Here is a 22,225-nt window from a genome sequence, read left to right as displayed (position 1 = left end):
AGCTTCAATCAGGTCCTTCCAGGTCCTTCTCATTTTTCACAGATGCACAGCATTTGGTCAAGTCCTCTGAGCTCCTGTTGGAATGTATTGAAAGTCTCAAGCAAAGGGTCCTTGCTATCAATGACATCGGACAGCAGCAGAAATATGACTAGGAATCTCTTGGAAGGTAGGCCTAGGACTTCACGGCACAAGAAGAAAACTACATTTCGAACAGAGGCTCCCTTTTCAGCTGACCAGGAATTAATACTAGTGTTGTCCTCTACAGATTTTGGAAGCCACGAGACTGTAGTTATTTCACACTTGTGCAATTGGTTTGTAGTCTTCTACTGTGAGTATTTGTTAAAAATCGGAAGAAATTAAATGGGTAAAGAAAATCAAGTATGATCACCAGAATAATGAATCAGAAGAATAATGGTGCATTGCTATAAAATGATAAAGATCTACAGTCGTTTACTGTATTTTGAAATGACGGTACCATACTATTAAAAATGTTGCTGTTTACAGTAATTCTTTACAGTGGTATGTTAATGGTTGTATTATTGTCAATCTCAATCTGTTCATTTCTTTCAACAAACCCACCAGAAGTCATCATTTACTGTAAGGGTTTTTTTTCCAAAAGGTCCTCATCTGAATTACCAACTTTCTTAGGTGGGCCCGCTTCCTGCTTGTCTTATCATAACCTTTTATATAAGGTTGGGACCCTATGTCATGAGTCATGAGTCATGACATACTGTAGCCTTTTTGGTTTGTCGTCCCTGTCCTTCAAGAAGTCTGTGTATACCCCACTGCTTGTAAGCGATATATTCGGAGTCCCCCACCTTGACGTAGCTCCCTGCGGCTTATATTGCCGTCAAACATGGGTCCTGTATGCGTCATCATTTTTTATTTTTTTAGAATGTGTCTTCTCACACACGCATTGTTTATGAATCTAGGGTTTAGTCAAGTGGAGGAAGCATCTGTATGGGGGTTTGTGTCTGTGTGGGAGGTGTTGTGCTGTGTGTTAATCAGAAGATCAATGAGGTGCATGCACAGCGTTTCTTTACACACAGAAGCTTTGTCAGCTTAAGATCATGCTCATTTGAGGTCACCTATCAAGCACTATACTGACAGGCTTCAGCAGACTGAAACGTCTGTTTGTGGTTACAACCTCAGTCCTAAGCTACTTAGCTTAAGTAAGTGATATTACTTCCTGATATTTGTTAGACTGACTTTTTCCAGAGGAAGATCTGAGACCTATGCTGTGGCTGTCAAATATAAGAGAGTTTGCTGGTTACGGTCTTCTTAACTCATTGGATTTCCAACAAGATGACCTGCATTCTTATGATCCTGCTCTTTGGTAAGTTTCTCAGAATGAATAATGTGTTCTAGGCTTTGGTTTTGTATTAATAAGTGTGTGAATCACTCAGAAGCAATCAATGCCTCAGTTACAATTAGTGTTCATACAGTATGTGTGATGTGTCATCAGTGCTGGATTGTACAGTTAACTGACTGGGCAAAGAACACATACAGTAGTGCTGTATACAGTAATCAAGACTAGAAACAAACACAACACAATCAACTTTTAATGTAGAACATTGAGGTTCGGCTGTGTGTTCTAAAATCTGTATCAATTTTAGCTTACGTCATTACATCTCAACATGTAAATACACTGGGAGAGTGGACTCACACTGCTAGAACCAGCTCTGATTTAAAAAAAAAAATGAAAGCTCTGACTTTGTGAGTTTGCAAATTAATTCAGTTCCACTGAATTCAGTTACACTTTAACTGAATTTGCACAAAAATGACTTGACACGGTCATGAACATGTCATAAACATTATAAACAGGTCATAATGTGTCATGACGGTGTCTCTTATGTAGATACCTTCAAGTTAAGTGTTACCATTAATTATTATTTATGGCTGGTAAACTTAGCAACAGCAGAGTTTGTTGACATCTTTGATACTGACTGACCTGACCTTTACTGGTAAAGGGAATTTCTGGATCATAAACTCTCAGTGACACATACATGTATTGGTCTCCATATCGGTTGCTCTGCATCATTATCTTTTGATGTGTTTAATTATTATTATTATTATTATTATTATTGTTTAGTAGGTTAGTAGTACACTTGTACTTACTTTCACAAGATGTGAGGAATCACACCACTTCCTGTCGACAACGTTCTCTCAGCAACACACGTTTTCCTGTCATTTGTTTCATTTTCATTTGTTTCAGCATTTACTCTCCTGTGTTTACCTATAGGCTGGGTGAACCCTGCCTGAACTTCCGGGGAATTAGAATTTCGCCCGACAGCTCAGGCTAGAAACCAGCAGATCTACAGTATCTCCTCTGTTTACTGCCAGAACCTTTGGCTCCAATCAGAAACGGTCATACTCTAGTCCTGGCACGGTATTGGCTGGTGACGTGACGATAACGGAACTTAAGCGACGCGAAGTGCAGTAGAAACAAAGTGCGGCCTCCCCAGACAGATGTTCAATCTTAAAAGATTGAGCTTAGTATTGTGAAAATCAGACTAGGGTTTACCGTCTTGTGCAGAGAAACTTTACTGATTAATCAGGGATTAATCTGGCCAATAGGAGGGGAGTGGGAGGAACATAATTGACCAATTGTTTATTGCTGTAATAAAGCAAGATAACAGATAAAGGTTTCATAGTTGTTAGTGAGCTAAAATGCTGATTAAACACATAACTGGTGTGGTGTTGGTTGCTGTTTATTTGGATAAACATTATCTGAAAGATGAATGACTGCTCTGGGGGGGGGGGGGGGTGGATGTGATGTGATATTGTGATGTATTATAGTAGAAGTGTTTTCTTTATTTTGTTTTATAGTTTGGTTTCCCCAAATGCAAAAATACTGTATGATAATGTTATTTGGACATTATCATGAGCCTGGCAAGCCAAACTATAGTCTGGAGTTGGACCATTCACAGAGCTGAAGCCTGTGGGTGGGATGAACCGGTGTCTTTCAAACTACTGACTTCAAACGAATGACTTGAGTGCTTCTTTCTGCTCAACCTTCAAAGAAAACCCCAAGTCTAACTCTTCCAAAGCCGATTCAAACGAGCGCGCTTCGTTATAATCCATAGCCTACTTCATTCGAATCTGTCCATTTCTTTCCAACTTTACCGAGGTCATCCATACATTTGAAGACTGCACTATTGCTAAGCAGCATAGTTTACATTATCTTGTCCCTTGATTATTTTGATTATTATTGTTTGTAATGGAGACTGGCATTGTTACAGTAATTTCCCACATATACGCCGCATTGTGTATAAGCCACAGGACAGTGTTTTATGCAAGTTATGCTTGTGTATGCAGGTATGTCATAATATGTGTATGTTTGTTACTTTTATGTTAGCAGCATGTAGCAATGTAGTCCAAGACAAATTTCCTTTGGGACAATAATATTCTATAAGTTAAAAGAAACAAAAGCATATCAACACAATATTGACTGCCCCCCTGTATTAACCTCATAGCTGAAGAAATTTTGCAAAATAGACACGGCTAATAGTCAGGAAATTACGGGTCTACTGTACCAGTCTCTCAACTGCAGGGGCATAGCCAGAGGGGTGGCTCCGGGTGGCACAGGCCACCCTTGAGATTCAATTGGCCACCCCAAAATCCTAGTAACACGCAAATATACAGTATTTACCTATCGAATCTGCCAGTGCCCTTTTGGCATTTACAGTATCTTATCACACACACACAAAACCCAGTATTTCGACTGTGGAATCACGTCATGTAGGCACATTTTTATATTCTACCTACTCAGCCAACACTGAGTATAGTATATGTTGTATCATGAATAGTCTATTGCCCTCAGACCCACATCAAGATGTAGAGTCTGGGAACTCACCAAAGCAGGGCTTAATCGGAAGAGTGGGATAAACGGTTGTCTTTCAAATTGTTTTCAAGTAGCAGGATGCTTAACGGTCCCAGCTTCTGGACGGCGTAAGCCCGCCCACCGACATACATGATGTAATTGGCCCGGCCGTCGTTGAAATTGGCTAGCTCCCAAATCAACGGGGAGTTCCTAGACTACCCACTGCAGCAAATTAGATTTATAGGGGTGTCTAGATTTCTAGGCTGCTGTGCTGGTAGAGGGGATTCCCCCACCACCGAAACTGGACTGTGAAACTGACAGAAGACACAGAATGACACCATACACAGAAGGTTTGTCTGCTTAATGTAAGCTCATTTGAGTGGTACCTGCCAAGATACTGTAGATGGGGTTCCTCGGTCTTAATACTTATCTTAAGTGCCTCGGTATTTGATAGACTGACTTCCCCCAGAGGAATTAGGTCTGAAATATAAGTTGTGACTGTGGAAGATAAGAGAGTAATTGTAGCCCATGGTCTTATTATTAACTCTTTGGATTTCCAACAAGATGTCAAGCTTTCTTATGACCCTGCTTTTTGGTGAGTTTCTTGTAGTAGCCCTGTGTGTGTGTGTGTGTGTGTGTGTGTGTGTGTGTGTGTGTGTGTGTGTGTGTGTGTGTGTGTGTGTGGTGATGCAGGTGCTGACCTACAGTAGTTATGCCATTTTGATTTGCTATTTGTGTTTTTCTATGGAAATTGTGATACATGGGCATTGAGGCAGGTAAATTGGCACACTAGTGATGATAAGGACATAATCCATTTGCAGGGGATTGGGGGAATTGGACACATTTTATGAAATGTATTCAGCGCATTCCCTCACTGCATAGTTACTGTTCTCACAGTTTGTGTCTGTGTGAGAGTTTCCCATCACACTACACATTTTATATTCTTTATTCTTAGATTGCACATTACAAGTCAAGCTTGTCCTGGGTGTAGTATTTGCCACACTAGACCCAACTCATCGATTCTAACTAATCTCAGGTCATTACTAAGACCAGAGGGTATCAAGACTAAGACCAAAGCAGAGGGAGACCAAGTCAAGACCAAGACCAGGACCATAAACATGACATGACTTTCTATGAATTGTAGAACACAGATACAATATTGGGGCTTGGCTGTGTGGCCTAAAATCTTATCATGGTATAAGTTCAACTATGGCAACAATATAGGACTAACATGCATTATGTCTTTCTTAATATTTCAATACACTGTCAGTGCAGCCTATGAATGGGTAAAGCACTGCTATAGTAACGGCATGGCAGACACACACATCAGTGTCTGTGTCGCTCTTCACAGCTCAATATGTTTGCTTTGATGTTTCATTTTTGTGTGTGTGGCCATGTTCTTGAAGTGTGCGCACCACGTGCTCTCAAGGGTAAGTACCCTTGTACTTCCACATCACTTCCTGTGCGGTCATGTGGGAGAGCCTGTCTGAGGTCTCAGTGAAGAGGAGTTAAGAGTTTCCTCTAGCAAAGACACATCACACACTCACACACACACACTGAAGCATCGCGGACCTGACGTTTCTACTGGTAATAGGAATCCCTCATAAACCCTCAGTGACACACATGTTGTTGACACTCTGTGTTGCTCTGCGTCATCATTTGAAGTGGTATTTAATTTGTATGTGTGTGTGTGTGTGTGGGTGTGCTCTCCACCTGTGTGCACCATACTGTATGTGGGGTTAGTACACTTTTACTTTCACAGTGCTTCCTTGTAGACTCCTTGTCTAAAATGTCTGCGTGGCTTCCTTCTGCCAGGCACCTCCTTTCACTAGTGCAAGCTCACATCTGTGTGAGATAGAGGTCATATTAGTTCACCAGACTGTATGTGGGTGTTACTGTCTGTTTTAAACCTACATTCAACAATAGCTTAATATCATGCTATTGTCTCTCTCTCTCTTTCTCCCTCTCACACACACACACACACTCACACGCGCACGCACACACAAACACACTATTTTTTATATGTTTTTATTTTTATAGGTCAGCTATTTCATGGATCCAGGATATTATGCATCCTGATTCCTGATAAATTTCCCTTGGCCTTTGGAATCAAAATAGCCCTTCACCATACCTAGAGATAGGCATGGTGCTTTTTTCAGTTAGCCTTTTAGCTGGTTTGATTTGCATTGAGTTCAATGAGCATCAAACAGGCTGAATGAATACATAAGTTCTGCAGATCAGTTTTGTAGTGTCTGTACTGTAGAAATGGCATACTTTATTTTTCCTAATTTTCTTTAGAAGACTGATTTATGATTCTCTGTTTTCATCAGCAGCACTCCCTCTCAGCATGGCCTCCCAGATCAACACTATAGTGGGCCAGTCAGTGCTGCTGCCCTGCTTCATCCCCCCTCTGAAGGACACCCGGGTCTACTGGCAAACACCTGAGGACAGTAAGGGAAACGTTTTGGTGCTCCACTTCATCAATATGGGTGTGGAGGACCTTGAACGCCAGGCTCCTCAGTATCAGAACCGCACTGCTCTGGACCTCAGTCAGGTGGCTGCTGGAAACCTGAGTCTGGAGCTGAGAAACGTGACAGAGATGGACAACCAAACCACCATATACTGCCTTTGGTCCAGGCCAAATCAGGATGCGACAGAATCCAGCCGCATCACTCTGACCGTGCTGCAGACGTCTGATGTTGGTGAGATATGGCAGTGTTGTTTTTATTTCTTATCAATGGATTGTTTGTTTGTTTGTTTGTTTGTTTGTTTGTTTGTTCACTCATTCATTCATAGCTTTAAATCTTTTGCTTTTCTTCAATCAGTTATCAATAACTTAATACCACTGCTTGGTTGGCTATAATGATAACAGCAACAAATATATGAATGGCAACATCCTCAAATAAACTATAACTGGAACGACATGAAGAATGATATCGTTGGGGAGCGATTTTAAGCTGACAGCCAATCAGAATCCATCGCATTTTCCCCATCACATTCATCAATACAAAGAGATACTTTTGTTATTGTTGGTCAGTGTGGACGCTTTTATCGTTATAGTGATAGTTAACGACTATTCCTTCAACCTTCGAGGTCTCCCATCATACAGGATTAATGGACTAACCCTTTACCTGAGGCACACCCAATGCCCTCACTGTTTCTGTTATCTTTTCTAACCCTGATTCATCACTGCATGATAGGACACACACTGTATGGATGTTTTTTTCTTTTCTTTTCTTTACGTTTTACTTTTCTTTTCTTTTCTTATTTCTTTATATGTCTTTTTAAAATATATATGTATCTATATTATCTATATTATATGTTCACATCCACAGCAGTCCCTTTCAGTAATACCTCCCATATCAACCCCCCTATCACGCTGCCAAAGCCTGATGTTGGTGAGATATGGCAGTGTTGTTTCTTTTCTTCTGTTCATCTGTTAATGTGTTCATTCATTCATTCATTCATTCATTATTCCACATTCCCTCTCTCTTTCGTACACACACACACACACACACACAGTAATGTACATATTTTATATTGTTTATTCTTTCATAGATTGTTCTCCGTTCTTATCAGCAGCAGTCCCTGATAGTTTGTTCACTCACTGATTGTGCCACTCTAAGGGACCATTCATTCATAGTGTTTTAAGTTTGTTTCTTCTCTTGAAGTAGTTATTGGTAGTATAATAATAGTATGATAATAATATACTAGATAGTAATAATAGCTCAAGTGTAATAGTTGCTAATTTAACATTACAGCAGTCATTTTGTATCATTTATTTCAGCGTCTTTATATTTTCTCTCATTATATCAGACACAGAGTCTACAGCTCCAGTCCCTCAGTCCTTCCCATGCTGGGCTGTAGTGCTGCTGATAGTGGCTCTTCTGTTGCTGATTGCCTGTGGGGCAGTGGGTCTCTACAAAGGTGATAGTTCGTCTCTTCCTTTTTCTAGAGATACTTTAATGAGTACTGTCACTTGCCAAAGCACAACTTACGGTACTAATGTTTACCAAATGTGTGTGCAGTGCAGTACAGTACGTGTCTTATCATACATTAAAGCAACCATTTGAGGCAGAGAGTAACACAGCACATTTAAAAACGTGTGGCTAGATATTATTATTATTATTGGTTAGTTATTTACACTAACTGGTATGTTTTACAAAATATAACTTATAAATAATTACATAATAATAATAATAATAATATAATATAATTAAATATAATAATTTGGAATGTTTCCATTTTTTTTTACCTAGCTCTTCAAAGGCGGACTGGAAATATGACAAGTAAGATTTCTGCATCCTGCATTCCATCAGTTACCCATGAATCCATTTAAAGTCCTTCACAGTGAACAATAATCAGCATAATAATCATCATGCACCTCATTATCTCTCTACAGTTACTGAAGCCAATGGAAAAGCCCATCATGAACTAGAAGCTGGGGAATGTGAGAAGCTGACAGTGAACGGCACAGCTAACGGAAAATAGGAAATAGGAAATTCAGTTCTCTGCATTTAACCCAATTTAACCGAATTAGTGAACACACAGCACACAGTGAACACACAGTGAGGTGAATCACACAACCCAGAGCAGTGAGCTGCCTGCCCAACCAGCGGCGCTCGGGGAGCAGTGAGGGGTTAGGTGCCTTGCTCAAGGGCACTTCAGCCATGGTGGACTGGTCGGGGATCGAACCGGCAACCCTCCAGTTACAAGCCCGATGCGCTAACCAGTACACCACGGCTGCCCCCACCATGGCCCATCCAAGACATAGATCAGAAAGGCAGATGCGCTCGAACTCCGAATTTTAAAGTCTTTGGGTGAAAAGAAAAACTAGTTTAAAGCAAAATAAACGCACTCTCGAATATAATCTTGTTAGGCTACTTTATTTAACTTGAAAGCATGAACAAGACAGACGCGTTTCGGCTAACAGCCGTCCAAGACATACTCTCCTATGTTCGTGAAAACTGTGTGATAGTGAGTGCATGATATCTTGTTGAACTTGTTGATACTGTATATGGTTGAACCCACCATAAATGTGTTTACAGTCATATTGTTTAGTCTCTGAGCCCTTGCAAATAAACATGAAAACATCTGAAGTAGCCTACTCACTTTGTTTGTCACTCTTTTTGTCTGCAAATTGTCTCTGGTCATGATCTGAAAGTGTATTGCCTCAAAATGCCTCTGTTGATTCTGTCTTCTCTAAAGATTCCCTCCTCATGCAGTTTAGAGTGACTACTTTTGGTATATTCATCTTTGGTCTGCTTCGGATTATGTAGGATACATCATCCATATCATCAAAGTTATCAATCCTCAATAAAATAGAAAGATTACTACAAGATTTTCAAAATCACGTCTTCGTACTGTAACTTAAAGCAGCACTACAGTAAATAGGTGTTTGTACCTTAGAGTAATGTTTCCAAAATAATGTCAGTAGTTAATCAACTCGTAACAGGGTGAACGGCACTTCTGCATTCACTTCGCCGCCATCATATCGGCTATAACCGCACTATGTAGGCCTAAGTTTGCCGGATCGGGTAGCAGAATTGTAGTTCGATGGAATAAGACATAAAAAGCTACACATTTGATTTGCTTTGATGTTGCAATACATCATACTTTCACAAAATCATGCAACACACTTCACCTTGTCTACGGACATCGTTATTTACTTGATAAACAAACAGCGTATGTGCGACAGAGGTAAAGTGCTTTAGTGTTAATTGCCTTAATGTAGATATTAAACATTTCATGGCCACAAGATAGTGCCATGGCACTGACATCTTGGGTTTCATAACTAGTGCATTTCATGGCCACCAGAGGCCATAGAATATGCCATTCCCTTTGTATTTTTAAGAAAAGATGTGGACTCAAAAAATCTTGGACTTCCTCAACTTTTTTTCTTTGTTAATTGTGGTGTATCATTATGGCAAGTTTTGAATCTCTTTATTCTGACATTCAACATTAGATGAGCAATGGCCACTCTTAGGAGCAGATCATTTTTATAAAACATATTGTGTTAGCAACAAAAATATTTTATTTTTACTGTACAGTATACAGTGCCCTCCATAAGTATTGGAACATATGCTAAATTTGACTATAAAGATGAATATAAAATAATCTTTTGGAAATTGATTTTAATGTCTTAAATGAAAAGAAATGAGGACATATCCAACCTTTAAGGACATCAATTTTCTTTGTGAATGAATAATGCATCGTAAATAAATAAACATTTGAAAACATTTCCAGAGACGCCTAACATAGTTATCATCTTCTGAGTGGTGACCAGCCATGCCACTTGTTGTGTGAGCTGCTCTTCTTCCTTTGCCCAGTCAAGTAGTGCAGTATTATAACCTACAATGATTACGGAAACTTCATTTAGCTGTGAGGGTGCTTCTTACGCACCACAGAAACTAAGTGAAGTAGGGCTATTTTTAGGCTGTGTGTGTGTGTGTGTGTGTGTGTGTGTGTGTGTGTGTGTGCCCGTGCTGGGGGTGGGGTTGGGGTTGGCACGGCACATATTCAGACACAGAAGCTTTGTCAGTTTAGACTCATTTCAGTGATGCCTGCCAAGAAATATGGGCGTTCTTCAGTCCTTATCTTAAGTGCCTGGTAAGTTCCTTCAACTATGTTGTTTTAAGTGTTTTACCTATTACTATTATTTGACTATTGCGGCAATAGTATTGCCCATCTGTGGTTTTATTAGCCATTTCTGTTCACTTGTGTTAATGTAAAGCACATTGAATGACTTCTGTGTATGAAATGTACTACATAAATAAAGTTGACTTGACTTGACTTCCAGAATCAGGAATCAGAGGAATCAGATCTGAAACAGATCAGAGAGAGTTATTGCTGGTCATTCTTCTTAACTCATTGGATTTCCAACAAGATGACCTGCATTCTTATGATCTTGCTTTTTGGTGAGTTCCTTAAAATCAATAATGTACTGCGTTCGAAGTGTTGGTGAGTCTGGTCTATGATTCACTAATGCGGGTGCACACACAAAGAAACACACTGACACAGAGACAGTGAGTTCCTAAAGAATGTGGAATATGATGGTGGTTCAACATTTAACTTTGTCTCACGTTGTGAGTGTGCATGCGTGAGTGTGTGTGTGTGTCTCTCAACTCTGTGTTTGTCTGACAAAAGGACCTGACAAAAGGTTTTAGGTCTTGTATGTGTGTGAATAACTGAATCATTCATGAGCAAATTGTTCATTGCAATTTTACAGTAAAATCTGTCTCCATATGAGGAAACATTTTTTAATGTTAATGTTTTTAATGTCTTGCTGTGTTTGCTCTTGCACCCATAACTGATTGGGCAAACAACACATAATAATGAAGATGCTTGTAATTCTCAAAAGTGAGACAGTAAATTTGTAGGCAATCAGAGGGCCTTTTGCCCAAACTCTTCAACCACACTGCACCTTCTTCACATTTGTGGCATTTGTTTCATTCTCATTTCTCTTGCTCTGTGTCATCAAATAGAAACTAGACATTACATTCACACTAAAGTAAAAGGTAAATCCTACACAGTTCTCATATCGTTGTACTTTCCTCTTGTTTGTCATTTGTCTGTGAGTCATTGGTACTTTTTAAACTCCCCCCTCTCTCTTAATTTCTTTGTCAGACATGCCAGACATAAAAAATAAAGGGATAAGGTATAATGTATTATCTGCTGGTAATTATTGCAAACTAGATGTACCACAAATTACATTTGATGTGGTGTTGGTGTGTGGGTGGGTGTGTTCTCTCCCTGTGTGTACCACGTGTTCTCAAGGGTTTTTACCCGTGTAGTGTCATTGTGTTGTTTCAGAAGTTTATTTTTAGTATTTCACATGTAGTTTCACTGTACTTACCCTCATGCTAGCGGTGGTAATTAACTGGCTAAAAATATACCAAAATGTACCTCATATTTAGGTAAATGCCTAGGGGACTGTAAAATGAAAGGTTACCTAAATCCTGCTTTTAATGTTATCTGTTTTATCATTTATTACTAACCTGCCTTACATTTCACTTCTTGCTATAACTGTGTATGTGATACATCTCTCTGAATCTGAATCTGATTCTCTGACCTTTGATTCTCTGTTCTCATCCACAGCACTCCCTCTCAGCATGGCCTCCCAGATCAACGCCACAGTGGGCCAGTCAGTGCTGCTGCCCTGCTCCATCTCCCCTCTGAAGGATACCCGGGTCTACTGGAAAACAGCTGAGGACAGTGAAGAGCACTCTTTGTTGGTCCACTTCATCAATACGGTTGTGGAGGACCTTGAAGTCCAGGCTCATCATGTAGTTTCCCTGTACTTACCCTCATGCTAGCTATGGTAATTACCTAATGATATACCAAAACCATATTATTTACTAGGTAAATACCTAGGGGACTGTAAAAGGACGGGTTACCTACGTAAATAATGTTTTTAATCTTTCATCTGTTTTATTTACATTTCTTCTATTCTACACTGTCAGTGAGCTAACCAGGCTTACATTTCACCACTTGTTATCTCTGAATCTGAATCTGATTCTCTGTTCACATCCACAGCAGTCTCTCTTAGATCCTTCCAGATCAACGCCACAGTGGGCCAGTCAGTGCTGCTTCATCTCCCCTCTGAAGGACAGGTCTACTAGTTAACACTTGAGGACAGTGGAGAGGACAACACTTTGGTACTTCACTTCTTCAATAAGGGTGTGGAGAAACTTCAGCACCGGGCTCTTCAGTATCAGAACCGGAGCTCTTGACTTCAGTCACCTATACCTTTAGAAGGTAATACTTCAAGAAATCTTATGTCAGTGAACAATACCAGGATGTCAAGACGTAAGCACCTTATGTCACATGCGTAGGATCCGCCATATTAAGGGAACCCGTTACTGCTAAGTGGTAGTGTGTTATAAACCCTCCAATGTTGAATGAACTCCGATGGTCACTTGTCGTGTGCTTGGTGTGCGCTAATCAATGCAGCATGTCAAAGAAGATGTTTCAAAATGTTAGTTCCGCGTGAGCCACGCTTGTAAGCAAATCTATGGTTTCATGACAACTAGCTTCTGCTAAAGAGAGTGAAGTCCAAAGCTGATTGCGGTATTATAACCTTACGCACTAATCAAGCAAACTTAATGTACTGTAGCTGTGAGGGTACTCCTCCTCTGGGCTACAGAGAGGAAGTGAAGAAGGGCAATTTATTGGCTGTGTGTGTGGTTGGGGTGGGGGAAGGTGCAGACGTTAGAGGAGTGTTTATGAGTCATACAAATAAAATGAAAGTGTTCATACACGCTTTCTCATTTGATTGGTAACTGCCAATAAATACTGGGGTTCATCAGTCCTGAAACTTAACTGCATTTTAAGTGATATACTTCCTGATATCTGATCGACTGACTTCCAACAGGAATCAGAGGAATCAGATCTGAAACAGATAAGAGACTTATTGCTGGTCACAGTCTTCTTAACTCATTGGATTTCCAACAAGATGACCTGCATTCTTATTATCCTGCTTTTTGGTGAGTTTCTCAGAATTAATAATGGAAGGTTTTAGTGTGTGGGTGACTGTTTGAATCATTCATAAGCAAATTGTTAATTACAATGTTAAAATGAGTCTCCATACAAGGAATTATTGTTGAATTGTAGACTCGTTGTATTTGCTCTTAACTGATTGGGCAAACAACAGATAATAAGGGAGTTGTGTTTGCTTCTCAAAAGTGAGGCAGTAAGTTACAGTACAGTAGTACACTGAGAAAAAAAAAAAGAATCGCTGGATCTTCTTGATTTCATGTCTAGGTTTAGGAAACTGATTCATGCTGTGATAACCTAATTTGATCAAGGAAAGTAGTTTCAGTGAAATTAATTGAATGACGTTTATATGAAGTATTTATGTAATTTCATCTTCGCTGTGTTTTACAGGTGGCACAGAAAGTTTTGTTTAATGTTAAAGGACAACTTTGACTATGTTGTGCCACAGTTTAAAAACCCTTCATTGAAGTTGAAAACATGTACAAGATACAACTCGGCTCCAAATTCTACTGGTATTTAAGCATATCCTATTTAAGAAACTGAAGTGTAAACTTTTGACAACACTGTTAGCAGTGCAACGGGTGCTAGCTGTCTCGCGGGTTCGAGTCCGGGCGTGTGCAGGGCTGGACCGCGTCAACGCAGGTTACAGCAGCATGATTGTCTAAGGCCCAATCCCAATGTCAGCCCTAAAGACTAAGAACTAAAGACTCACAGACTTAATTGATCTCAGGTGCTAAGTGAGTGAGTGTGTGAGGCCACATAGGCTCAGATAGGTATTTGGGATTGGGACAGCACTTCACAAGATCACATGTACCTTGGTGATATTTACTAACAAAGACGTTGCTAACATTTGCACCATGCACGTGTGTCGTGCGTGCTGTTGTTTACCTTAATTTCCGGATTTTTCTATGATCTCCGCGGTAAACGTCACAACACTTTGAACTGTGGGTAATTCCATTAGGTTATGTCTGCACCGATGCAGACTCACGGAAAGGGCTCGGTACTGTAAGTGTCTACTCAAACCCTCCCGCCCGTTGTAATTCGACATTGGGACAGCCTTAAGCACTTACGAATTTCGCGAGAACGCGCACCAAAGTCTGTGAGTTCGTGAGTCCGGACATTGGGATTGGGCCTTAGTGTTCTTGCAAAGTGGCTTTGCTGACGAGAGACATTTAATGGACAGCCACTACCATTTCCAGCAGCAACAAAAGTTTCCAAGGAGGTCTTCCACAAAAGTACCAATCATGCTCAGCAGGCCTCTGTGATTTAGTAGAAACAGAGCGTCTGTACGTGTGGTTTCCAGCTACAGATCTGTCAGCACTAGTTCTACTCACAGGATTAGTGTTTTGGATTGTCATTGTGTTTCGGATAGTCATGCAGATGGTCATAGCCATATGACACTGTGGCTCTTAGCTACTTCATTTTACTTTTACTTCTACTTTTGTGACGTGTATCCCATTTTTGATAAATGTCCCCTGTGTTCACACAGTGTCTGTGTGGTTGAAACACAGGCACACCAGAGGAAACCATTTTGAGGAAGAAGTGAAGTTGGCATATAGGCCATCTGTGTATCAGGGAGTGAAAATGTGTGTGTGGGGGAGAGGTGTTTGTGCCGAGGTGAAAAAGAGTGTAGTAAATGGAATTTGTGATACATTTCATAAACCCATGTGACACAAAGGGGTCTCCATGGGTGGATGTGTTCTCTTCCTGTGTGCACCACGTGTTGTCAGGGGTCATTAGCCTTACTGGTATATTATCATTGTGTTAAATTAAGTGTGGGGTTTTTTTTAGAATTTCAAATGTAGTTTCCCTGTACTTACCCTCATGCTAGCTGTAATAACCTAATAATATATCAAAACGTATCATATACTTTCTAGATAAATAGGGGACTGTAAAATGAAGGGTTACCTAAATCCTGCTTTTAATGTTTTATCCGTTTTATGTATATTCATCTACTTTACACAGTCATGGAGCTAACCAGGCTTACATTTCACTACTTGTTATATACTGTAATAACGGTGTATGTGATTGCATCTGTCTGAGTCTGAATCTGATTCTCTGACCTTTGATCCTTTGTTCTCATCCACAGCAGTACATCTCAGCATGGCCTCCCAGATCAACGCCACAGTGGGCCAGTCAGTGCTGCTGCCCTGCTTCATCTCCTCTCTGAAGGACACTCGGGTCTACTGGCAAACAGCTGAGGACAGTGAAGAGCACGCTTTGTTGGTCCACTTCATCAATATGGGTGTGGAGGACCTTGAAGGCCAGGCTCGTCAGTATCAGAACCGGACCGCTCTGGACCTCAGTCAGGTGACTACTGGAAACCTGAGTCTGGAGCTGAAGGAAGTGACGGAGGCGGACAACCAGACCACCATCTGCTGCTTTCACTCCTTATCAAAGCGGACACCGAAGGAAGTCAGCTGTGTCACTCTAATGGTGCTGCAGAAGCCTGAGTTTGGTAAGATTTGACATTGTTGTTCTTTTATTAGCTGTAGATCATCTATTTGTTCATTCATTTATTCATTCATTCATAGATCCTTCCACTCTTAGATCGTTCAGGTTTAGGCTTTTAATATACATATTTATTGTGTAATCTAAGTCACTAATTTAACATGCAGCAGTCATTTCGTATAATTCATTTGAGAACCTTTCTCCCTCATTATATCAGACACAGAGTCTACAGCTCCAGTCCCTCAGTCCTTCCCATGCTGGGCTGTGCTGCTGATAGGGGCTCTTCTCCTGGCTCTGCTTGCGTGTGTGGCAGTGGTTCTCTACAAAGGTAAGGTTTTTTTTTTTTTTTTCATTTTTCTGTAGATACATTTATGAGTGCGGTCACTTACAAACCCAAAACTTAGGCCTACTCATTTTCCTCAAATGTGTGTGCAGTATCTCAGTATCCCATGTGTCTTGCCATACATTACGTAACTATGATGTGAGGCATGAGGAACACAGCACCTGTGATCACTTTAGCTGATATTTGAAAACATTTGACTAAATATAATTATTATCTATTAGTTATTAACACTAACTGCCATGTTTCACAAAATATGATATAAAAAATCAAACAGTGTTTCCTTTTTTTTTTACCTAGTAAGACAACGGGGACATTTCAGGTAAGATTTCTGCAGCCTGCATTCCGTTAACCATTGAGTAAAGAATAATGCATGGAACGCAGGTCATTACTTGACATGCAAGACTTATTTTACAGACAATGACCGGCATTTCATACATTATCCCACTTTTGGCTACTTGCCAAAACTAAAAAATAAACTTTTTTACATTTATTTGTTACCGTTTCATCATGGCTTTCGCTGAAAAACAAATAGTTTACAGCACATGAATTTGAGACACACACCTTCTTTAGAACACAGCTGATCAACTGTCTGCTTTCACTTTTGGATGAAGTTCCATATAATAATCCATGATAGAGGTATAAAAATCCATTTTAATTTATTCACAATGAACAACAATCAGCATAGTAATCTGCACATTATTATTTCCCTACAGATACTGAAGACAATGGAAAAGCCAAACATGAACTAGAAAAGCACTCGGAGAGCGCAGACCTCCAAGTCTGGTTTTCACCATAAAAGCTCATCTTTTAAGATTGAACATTAGTCTGGGGAGGCTGCGCTTTGATTCTACTGCAAAAGAGGCGTGATCAATGTGCATCGTTCAAATGACTCCGTACGCAATTGCCACGAGCGGGGCTAGTTGGTAAATTAAACTTTTAGCCTGCCAAAGCCGGTCGGTAGAATCGCAAAAACACTTTTCAGGGGAACTGTTCCAGGGCAAGTTTTTGTTCTGTTTTAAAAGAAAACTTGCCTTTAAAATCTTCCAAAAACAGAAGCGACAGCGGCTGCTGCTTTCGTTTCATTGCTGCTTAAGTTTCGTTATCGTCACAACACCGTGACGATAGCGTGCCAGGACTAGAGTATGGCCGTTTCTGATTGGAGCCAAAGGTTCTGGCAGTAAGCAGAGGATCTAGATCTGCTGGTTTCCAGCCTGAGCTGCCGGGTGAAATTCAAATTCCCCGGAAGTTCAGGCAGGGTTCACCCAGCCTACAGACCTCCGCCTGCATTGTTCTTTCTAGGTTGTCCTACATTTGAACCTAAACTATTCAGATGGCCACCACGTGGCCATACCATGCCGTTACACCATGCCGTTGGGGCAGCCGTGGTGTACTGGTTAGCGCATCGGGCTTGTAACCGGAGGGTTGCCGGTTCGATCCCCGACCAGTCCACCACGGCTGAAGTGCCCTTGAGCAAGGCAACCCCTCACTGCTCCCCGAGCGCCGCTGGTTGGGCAGGCAGCTCACTGCTCTGGGTTGTGTGATTCACCTCACTGTGTGTGTTCACTGTGTGCTGTGTGTTCACTAATTCGGTTAAATTGGGTTAAATGCAGAGAACTGAATTTCCCTCACGGGATCAAAAAAGTATATATTCTATTCTATTCTTTCTATTTACACTACTAAGCTAAATACATAAATGCCTCGGGAATCTCAACGGAATTACAGATCACTCCCAACATGTAATCCTTTCCTTGGGTCATGTCCGACCTTCCCTGAAAATCTCATCAAAATCCATCCATTACTTTTTGAGTTATCTTGCTAACAAACGGACAAACAGACAGACAAACGCTGGTCCCCGATGAAAACATACTGTATACCTCCTTGGCAGAGGTAAACTAGAAGTTGGGGAATGTGAGAAGTTGACAGAAAATTATGAACTTTAGCCCACATCTCCTCCGGTCATTGTTCGTGCCTAGATCCCTGGCTCCAAAACCAAAGAAGGGTGTGTGCCCGCACCCTATCATAGCACAATTACACTACATCAGACAAAGATCGTCCTGAACCTAGCTGTAGACAGGTTGTGTGGCTATTTTTTTATTTTAGTATTTTTCTGTCTGTCTGAGCTAGCCACCGATAACAGGGCTAACGTTGGCTGGGCCCTCGTGCTTTTTTCATTTGAAACTGATCAATGTTTGCTCAGTATTAAAATCACTACACTGGTAAAACAAAAAATGATTTTATACTTCTTATTGTTTTTAAATCATTGAATGGCTTAGCTTACATATCTGATATGATCACTGTATATACTGTATATAAAGATAAAATGTAAGGCCTTGTTGATGTATTGATTTTTAATTTTTATGATTTTAACTAGAATGTTTTACTTTCAGTTTGTTTACTTTAAAAAATGTGTTTTATTGTCTATTTAAACCACCCTCACACACTTCCCTAAAATCACATTGAGTCTATGTGTATACCATATCATATGAAATGTGCTATATAAATAAAATTGAATTGAATTGAATTTTTGGGCATGCTTGCCTACTGTATGTGAAGTATATGTTTTTATATACGAATATGTGGACTTAAAAGCAGTGCCTGCCTGGTCTAAGATTTACATAGGCTGTAGCTGTAGTATACAATATGATACAATTTAATATAACTAAGTTGGAATCTAACTGGAGCACATGTAACACTGTATGAGCTACACATTGTCATCTACTCCTGTGCAGCTTTGAATTCCAAAACTTGGAGCTGTATGTTTCATATGCCAGAACTTTGCTGATTTTAGGAGCACTTTCATTTTAATTCATATTGTCTTGCTTTTGTTACGTATGCATGTGGACTGTTCATTTTTGTATTGCCTTTCTTAAACAAAGAAACAACAGACATTGAGATCACAAATTCCATGGTTATGTGACCAGATAGGCGTTTGCGTGTGTGTATAGAGTGTCTACTTGCATCCTGGTACAAATGGCCTTGGCCACACAGCTCAGCTATTTACACCCCTTGATGTAACAACAAAAACACATTGCTTGCATGCACAAAAACATGGTAGACATTTGTTTGTCCTTCATCAGAATGGGAAAGAGTTAGCTGATGAGCTAGTGCACCAGTGGAAGAACACCAATGACACCATTGGAGTCCTCCTGTTGTGGCTGCCATTAGTGTACAGATAACCCTTGCTGTAGCCTACTAGAGAAGAGGTTCAATAGTGGTAGAAAGAATGATATATAACATGTCTTTGATATGCGTAACAAATCATTTATAACTGTGTACAAATGCTTTACTAATGAGAAATAATGTATGAATAATATTTTACAAATAATGAACAAACCATTTACTAATAGTTTACAAATACTTAGCAAATGATTAATTGTGTTAAGTTATTATAAAGTGTTACCGATTGTTGCAATTAAATGATTGTGCCAAAATCTATTTATTACTCTACCATTCATTGTCAGTGCTTGTTGAAATAAAAAATAATACAATTGCAAGTTGTATGCATAATTAGTGAACAGAAAGCAACATAAGGTGAAACATCCAGTATCCCGAAATGGGTATCTGCCTTGTTCAACTCCAGAAACTGCCTTATCTTCAAAATGAAAAGTAGATTCTTTGCACTCTTTCAATTTTCTTGTGGTTGTGTTTTACAAAAGAGAATCACATAATTTTTAATATATTAAATATTAAATATAAATTTAAATATTACAGAATATTTAAATTTAGCTAGATATGATTTTTTGGGGGGTCATGACCCCTGTAACCCCCCCGCAAATACACCTATGAACAAATGTGAGGAGGCACACTTCAGCTGACTCACCGCAGCACAGGGCTCCTCTACATAACCTCATGATACATCTTATGGCCAATCATAACACACAGGTTAGATCTCTAACCTGTGTGTTGTGTGTCACACATGCAAAGTCATAAATCTTCCGCATTGTTATCAAGTGTACATGGCCTGCTTGCCTTGCCAGTATACAGTAATATATCTCCCCCTTGTGGTAGATTAGCATTATGGTTCATGTTTGCCAAATATAATGTATGAAGTTCATGATTTCAAAAGTAGATTATCTGACTATATTTGGCAAACAATTATATGTACACAGTCCTATTCTTATACTATTATGTATAACCTTTAAAATAAATAAATTAAAAATCTGAATAATCTCACAATAAATATTTGTAGGTTTTATAGTGCATGAACAAAACATAATTTTGTAATGCATATTTGGTAAAGGTCTGACAAAATGACACTGCACAGATAGGCCTAGAGTTATTGCAGCCATCCAGCAATGTTTATATCATCTTGACATTGGCCTGAATAGTCCTGATTTTTGCTTTAATGGAAATAAAAACACAAGTGAACTTACAGTGTTTTTCAATTGTTTACACACAATTTTTCAAACCAGGTTCTTTTTAACAAAATATAAGCGCAGTTATCCAAACGACACACTCAGTTTGCATAATTCCTAGATTGTTTGCAAAATGACACACTTCAGTCAAAACATACACCCTTCAGTCAAAACATACACACTTCAGTCAAAACATATGCATATTTGTGAAAATGCTATTAGTTGTCACTTAACAAACATACAGTCCTCAATGATCAGACACTATAATAGCCAGTTTCACACTGCTGGGATAAATTTGCAAAAAAATGTTTTATATATATATACAATATATATATAGACGGCAGTGGACAAAACTGTGTAGTGAAAAACGTCTGCATTTCCAATGTCATCATCCCCGCGAGAGTTTAACAGGTGCAATAATTGAAAATCCCCATGCTATTTTCCCATAGATACCGGATCTCCTCATTTGGGCAAAGATGGTGGCTTTTTTGTAGGCGAACTTCAGAGGTCTTTTTATCAACACACATTTACTCCTACGCTGGAATTGGAGTGATATGAAAGTTTGATGAATCACACGTGAGCCCCGTCGTAAGATGATTTCTGCGCTCAGATATACGCTGGTTTCTACGCTCTGTTGATAAATGAGGGCCATTGTGTGTAATGTTGTGCAAATCTGTGGGGGTGTTTTGCAAATTGTGTGAAAATGTCCATTTTAGTGTGTAAACAATCGTAAAAAACTGTAAAAGCAATTCAATTTTTCAGCACATATTACACGTGCTGCTTTGCACTCTAGTTGAGCACTCAATTCTACAACACACTTACTCCTTTATGCAACACACTTGGTCCTGCATACTACTCTCTATTTCATACATAAGACACTTAGTTCAAAGATGAAATCTCAGGGAGGCATTCGGAAAACACGTGTAGTGTATCAGCCAGATACAAAAAGCCCTGAGTTTATCCATTGTAAATGGTGATGTGAATCATATATTTCTCAGACTCAGTGTTGTGTCATGTTGTACTTGTATGTAGAGTAGTGGCACAGTGAGCAACGTTTTGCAAAATGTGTTCAAGCAAGAGGCAAAAACTGTAAAAACGGAGTATGGGGGTTAAAAAACAGAGTGGGCAGCAGGGCAAGGCAGGCAGCAGGTGAGCATCACTGAACTGGTGTTGTGGCCATCTACACTAATTTGAAGCAAGTAATCTCACAAAAGACAAAAGCGAACTAAAAAAAAAAAACAGACAAAACTGAGTTGTGTTTGGATGGCAGAAACAAAGCAAAGCAAAGCACAGACCCGTATGGTTGGTAGAGGCCATGTGGAGAACCATCAGGTGAGCAGGTGAACAGTCATGGCAATTAGCTGCCATCTTCATCAGTCAGCGTAGCTGCAGTGCCCCATGCACAAAATATTTGTATCATTATTTTACTAAACACACGTTGTACTTTCCAGAATGGCATGGCAAGTATAAAGTGCTACTCTAAGAATGACTTGATTTATGTTTTGAGGTTTACATACCACAGTAGTAGTAGTAGTAGTTGGAGGAAGAGGTAAACTGGTACGGCAACCATAGCATGTGATCTGTTAACAGGTTCTGCAAAAGGAAATGATAGAATAACATTAAGTAAACACATCTATGTATTTTACTTATCATCCGTATTGACCAGAAATAATGCCTGAACCCAGACTTGAAATGCTTACATTGGCAGTAAAGATGGAAGTTCATGTGTAATGTATGCTAGATGGCTTCATGTAGACT

The 22,225-nt window shown here is 39.7% G+C and overlaps 1 protein-coding gene across 1 annotated transcript; it reads left to right on the top strand.

The window, feature by feature from the left end:
* Positions 1-1,226: 1,226 nt before the first annotated feature.
* Positions 1,227-12,444, top strand: LOC134078921 (uncharacterized). Its single transcript, XM_062535087.1, has 5 exons — positions 1,227-1,336; positions 6,154-6,525; positions 7,159-7,221; positions 11,921-12,037; positions 12,359-12,444. Exons 1-5 carry the CDS (start codon positions 1,306-1,308, stop codon positions 12,442-12,444), a joined length of 669 nt encoding a protein of 222 aa, XP_062391071.1. The 5' UTR covers positions 1,227-1,305.
* Positions 12,445-22,225: the final 9,781 nt, after the last annotated feature.

The sequence above is a fragment of the Sardina pilchardus genome, chromosome 4, assembly GCF_963854185.1.
Source record: "Sardina pilchardus chromosome 4, fSarPil1.1, whole genome shotgun sequence".
NCBI classification, from domain to species: Eukaryota; Metazoa; Chordata; class Actinopteri; order Clupeiformes; family Clupeidae; genus Sardina; species Sardina pilchardus.
The sequence above is the reverse complement of the archived record's forward strand: the minus strand, read 5'-3'. Positions and strand labels throughout refer to the sequence as shown.